Source organism: Macaca fascicularis, chromosome 6 (genome assembly GCF_037993035.2).
Source record: "Macaca fascicularis isolate 582-1 chromosome 6, T2T-MFA8v1.1".
NCBI classification, from domain to species: domain Eukaryota; kingdom Metazoa; phylum Chordata; class Mammalia; order Primates; family Cercopithecidae; genus Macaca; species Macaca fascicularis.
Genome location: NC_088380.1, coordinates 153,305,874 through 153,311,127, shown reverse-complemented (window position 1 = coordinate 153,311,127; position 5,254 = coordinate 153,305,874). Strand labels below are relative to the sequence as shown.

The window sequence follows — 5,254 nt, the reverse complement described above, 5'->3', positions numbered from 1 at the left end:
CTGAGGTGGTTGTAAGGGTTGGGGAAAAGAAGAGGAAGCTCATCTCTGCAGAGTGGGTGGGGGAAGCTTTAGTTCTGTTTAAAACACTGGTTCTCAAAGTGTGGTCTCCCACCCTGCAGCATCAGAGTCTCATGGGAACTTGTTAGAAATGATTTCGTGGGTCCTACTCCAGACCCACTGGATCAGGCCATCAGGTGAAGTTCAAAGAACTTGGTTCAGATGTAGTGTTCACTAAATTACAGACTGCAGTCAAGATTTTAGGAACAGCTGGTTGAAAATAATTGCCTTCACTGGCTCTAGTGACCCCCAAGGAACATACGCCATTTACATGTATGTTCTCTTCATTCATCATTTATGGGTATATTTGTATTACTCCACAGGGCTGACGATTTGGTATTAGACTTGCTAATGAGCAGCAGCCATGTGGTCCTGCTATCTGACAGTCAGTACAGTCACAAGTATATTGTATGCAGCAGAGAAGAGCTTAACAGCCAGCCTCCATCCACATTCTGCTCTCAGGAAATAAGCAAGGGGAGGATCCAGAGGTGTCATTTGACACTGACGACGCAGTACTTATTTCCTATGCAAAAGAGCCCAGGCAGGAAGACAAACCTAAATAAGAAGCTAACTTCTGTAAGAAGCTGTGAAGAGTGATGCTGGCAGCTGCCTTTGCAGACTCTAACTCCAGCAGCATGAATGTGTCCTTTGCTCATCTCCACTTTGCCGGAGGGTACATGCCCTCTGATTCCCAGGACTGGAGAACCATCATCCCGGCTCTCTTGGTGGCTGTCTGCCTGGTGGGCTTCGTGGGAAACCTGTGTGTGATTGGCATCCTCCTTCACAATGCTTGGAAAGGAAAGCCATCCATGATCCACTCCCTGATTCTGAATCTCAGCCTGGCTGATCTCTCTCTCCTGCTGTTTTCTGCACCTGTCCGAGCTACAGCATACTCCAGAAGTGTTTGGGATCTAGGCTGGTTTGTCTGCAAGTCCTCTGACTGGTTTATCCACACATGCATGGCAGCCAAGAGCCTGACAATCGTTGTGGTGGCCAAAATATGCTTCATGTATGCAAGTGACCCGGCCAAGCAAGTGAGTATCCATAACTACACCATCTGGTCCGTGCTGGTGGCCATCTGGACTGTGGCCAGCCTGTTACCCCTGCCAGAATGGTTCTTTAGCACCATCAGGCATCATGAAGGTGTGGAAATGTGCCTCGTGGATGTACCAGCTGTGGCTGAAGAGTTTATGTCAATGTTTGGTAAGCTCTACCCACTCCTGGCATTTGGCCTTCCATTACTTTTTGCAAGCTTTTATTTCTGGAGAGCTTATGACCAATGTAAAAAACGAGGAACTAAGACTCAAAATCTTAGAAACCAGATACGCTCAAAGCAAGTCACAGTGATGCTGCTGAGCATCGCCATCACCTCTGCTCTCCTGTGGCTCCCCGAGTGGGTAGCTTGGCTGTGGGTATGGCATCTGAAGGCTGCAGGCCCGGCCCCACCACAAGGGTTCATAGCCCTGTCTCAAGTCCTGATGTTTTCCATCTCTTCAGCAAATCCTCTTATTTTTCTTGTGATGTCAGAGGAGTTCAGGGAAGGCTTGAAAGGTGTATGGAAATGGATGATAACCAAAAAACCTCCAGCTATCTCAGAGTCGCAGGACATACCAGCTGGCAACTCAGAGGGTCTTCCTGACAAGGTTCCATCTCCAGAATCCCCAGCATCCATACCAGAAAAAGAGAAACCCAGCTCTCCTTCCTCTGGCAAAGGGAAAACTGAGAAGGCAGAGATTCCCGTCCTTCCTGATGTAGAGCAGTTTTGGCATGAGAGGGACACAGTCCCTTCTGTACAGGACAATGACCCTATCCCCTGGGAACATGAAGATCAAGAGACAGGGGAAGGTGTTAAATAGATTTAAGTTTCAAAGCAAAACAAATTGTGATTATTGTATTTACTTGTACTGCTGCTTATCAATATTGCTGACTTTACAAACTGTAATACAATTATTACCATTAGGAATTACAAAAATATTTCACAATCTACACTTTCCAAATGTGCAATGTGGTAAGTAGAGAACCATGTTAGAATAGATAATTATGTTTCAGAATTAGAACCTGGCTTCCCAAACAATTTAATTGTTTAAAGATGTTGCTGTCAAAGTGATTAGATAGCCCGGCTATTCTGTCATTTGTTCACAATGGTTTCACTGGGTACCCCCTAGGACCAGCCCTGTAGTGGACCGGCTGGAGCCTGGAGTAGAGGTTCTGTCAAAGCTGAGCCCCTCTACCTTCAGTTTCATCCTGGACCTGCTAGTCCTAATTTTACCTACCAAATTGTATTTCACATAACCAAAGCTCAAAATCTACTTTCACTTGAGATTTTTAACACATTAATGATAAATTTTAGTTATCTTCATTTACTTAATAAATGTTAATTTACTTGATGAAAAGTCCATATCATCATGTTCATGACTGAAGGTCAAAGAAAAAGAAACAGCACCTGATTCCAATTCTGGACTAATTTCAACCCATGGCTGGTTCTGGCTAAGTTTAAATAAATTCCAACTTATACTAAAGCCTGCTTCAGTGAACTTTTTAAAGCTACCTGAATGAGTCTTCAGTTTCTGAGAATTTTAGCAGCTTTCCAATGACTTTCAATAGTCTGATATGGGGGGGAAAAGTACTTTAAAAATGCCCTCTCTTCACTTCCAGAATGTGGGACAGTTATTTTTCTATAAGCAGAAATGTGTTCCTCTTAATATCTCCTTTCTCCCAAGATAAACCATGGTTAATGATATAGGTATAGCTTACTCCTCAAATATAAATAGAAGATGGAGATGGTGATCTTTCTTGTTAATGGTACTAAACTTACCCTCACCCATAACGCTGAACTTGAACCCTACTCAACTTTTAAAATACTATAGGATTTCTAAGTTATAAAAATAATCGAGCAACCTGAGAAAGAGATTGATGTTAAAAAGAGAAAATCCAACAAACACAAGACAGAATTTGGTTAAGAATACAAAATAAAAAGCATAAGGGCAATGCAGAAAGAAAAGCAGTAAAACTGTGTACCCAGACATATGGTAAAATTTGAGTAATAGGCAATAACCATTCATTTTATGGCAAGGTAAAACACACCCAGTAAAACATGATTATGATACATTTCTTCCCCTTTTAAGTATAATGATATTCGTCCATGATGCTTGATTACTTTGTTATAGAACTCGGGTATTTTCACTGAAAGGTTCCCTCAGAACAGAAAAATGCCTTTAGGGCAAACGAAGCAATGCAGAATCTGAAATATAAAGAATTATGTTATGGAAAAAAAAAAGATGTTGTTTTTTATGTTGTGTATGGGTTTCCGGATTCTTTGCTTTTTCATAAGTGGTCATAGTTTGCTTTTTAACACAGGAGGTAGGGCTATATTCTTTTTACTTCCTTCATTACAAATTTTATGTAAAGCTCATGTATTCAAATACAGTAAAATTTAACCCAAGAATCCAAAATATTGTTTTGTGATATGGTAGTTACAGAAAGGATTATCACTGTCTGTGATTATTTGAATTAATAGTTTTTATGTTCATTATATGTAGTAAACTTAGGATGTAAGCTTCCAGGGTTTGACACTTTAAACTTGTAAAGAAATAAAATTACGTTTTACTTCAGATTGTTTCTGGAGATTTAAAGCTGTCTTTGTCTTGAATTATCATTCCAAAATCATTATTAGGAACAATGGAGCTTTATGGGGCCATTTGACCTTAACACTGGAACATGTCTCAGAGTGAACTTATTTTCAGAGTTTGCTAACAAGCACCAAATCAAGATGCAGACACTGGAACAAAGAGTAATCACAATGAACCTTTCATTAAGAACCTGATACACAAAGTAAGTCCTGACTTGATCCCTTAAAAAATCTGCTTAGAGAAGTTTGATTTGTGTCTTATCTGCTCAATCCCGAGCAGATACTTTTAAGATAAAAGTAGGAAATGAGAACAGATATCACCAAACTGTTTTCTTCTCACTTCTCTACTATGAGAAACAATGTAGTAAGTGGACAAACAATACTATGTGGAATTCAGAATAACAAAATAAGGCATTCTGGAAACTTTACCCTTGTGAGACAGTCATATTTCTACATACTACATTATAGTTGTGCTCCTCTTGGCAAGCACTTCAGTTTCATTCCTCAGAGTACTTAAAAATCACTCAATGAACTTATAAAATGAACTTCAAAGAAAGAGAAAAAAGGAAACAAAACAAGGCCAGGTGTGGTGGTTGACACCTGTAATCCTAGCACTTTGGGTGGCTGAGGTGGGAGAATGGCTTGAGGCCGGGAGTTTGAGACCAGCCTGGGCAACAGAGTGAAACCATTTCTAAAAAAAAAAAAAAAAGCCAGACATGGTAATGCGGTAATGCATTCCTGCAGTCTCAGCTACTCAGAAGGATCACTGAAACCAGGAGTTCAACATTACAGTGAGCTATGATGGCACCACTACACTCCAGCCTAGGAGACAGTGAGATCCTTTGTACGAATTAAAAGAAAAAACATATCCTGTTTATCAACTTTATAGCTGAAGACCTTAGTCTGATCAATGCCAGGTTCCTACATACAGAGTTCACAAAATTTCTATGATACTTAATAGATTTAAGCTAAGAACTATATAACATGAATGTGAATGCGTGTGTCTGTGACTATACACACAACATACAAACACAGATCTGTTGGTATTCCTTCTTTCTAGGATTTGTTACAATCATAGTGGGTAAAAGATAATGGAAAATAAATTATTCTATTAATATATATATTTTCTTAAACATTTATTTATGTGGCACTCTGAAGTGAGCAATTTATGAGGGGATAAAATAAAAAGATTTGTTTTCAACTCGGGAGGTAAAGCTAGATATATCAATTTGGAACCGATTCATGGTGTGACGCACACATGTTGAAAGAATGCCAAAAAGGTGCAAACCATCATACAGTACAAAGGACAAAAACAAAAAAAACCCCAGCATCTTCTTGCTTTGAGGCAATAAGGCACTGCTAAAAAGACTTGAGCACCAAAATGATTCTCTACAAATTCTTTCCTTTTTATACTGCAAATACTAATTATATTCAAACCTTTAAAAACTAGGTAATACTTAAGATTTAGAGTCAACTTACTTTGTGCGAAATTCTATTTGCTGCTTTTTTAAAAATCAGGTTAAAATAAGCTCTTAAAAATTAAGTAACAATAATCATATACAATACAGA

At 39.2% G+C, this 5,254-nt stretch overlaps 1 protein-coding gene across 1 annotated transcript; it reads left to right on the top strand.

Moving 5' to 3' along the window:
* The first annotated feature begins 645 nt into the window (after positions 1-645).
* GPR151 (G protein-coupled receptor 151) lies at positions 646-3,635 on the top strand. Its single transcript, XM_015452086.4, has one exon. The coding sequence runs from the start codon at positions 654-656 to the stop codon at positions 1,911-1,913; it is 1,260 nt and encodes a 419-aa protein (XP_015307572.3). The 5' UTR covers positions 646-653; the 3' UTR covers positions 1,914-3,635.
* Positions 3,636-5,254: the final 1,619 nt, after the last annotated feature.

Bases quoted from the DNA above. Each gene is read 5' to 3' on its own strand.
- GPR151 (XM_015452086.4), top strand. From the start codon at position 654: ATGCTGGCAGCTGCCTTTGCAGACTCTAACTCCAGCAGCATGAATGTG.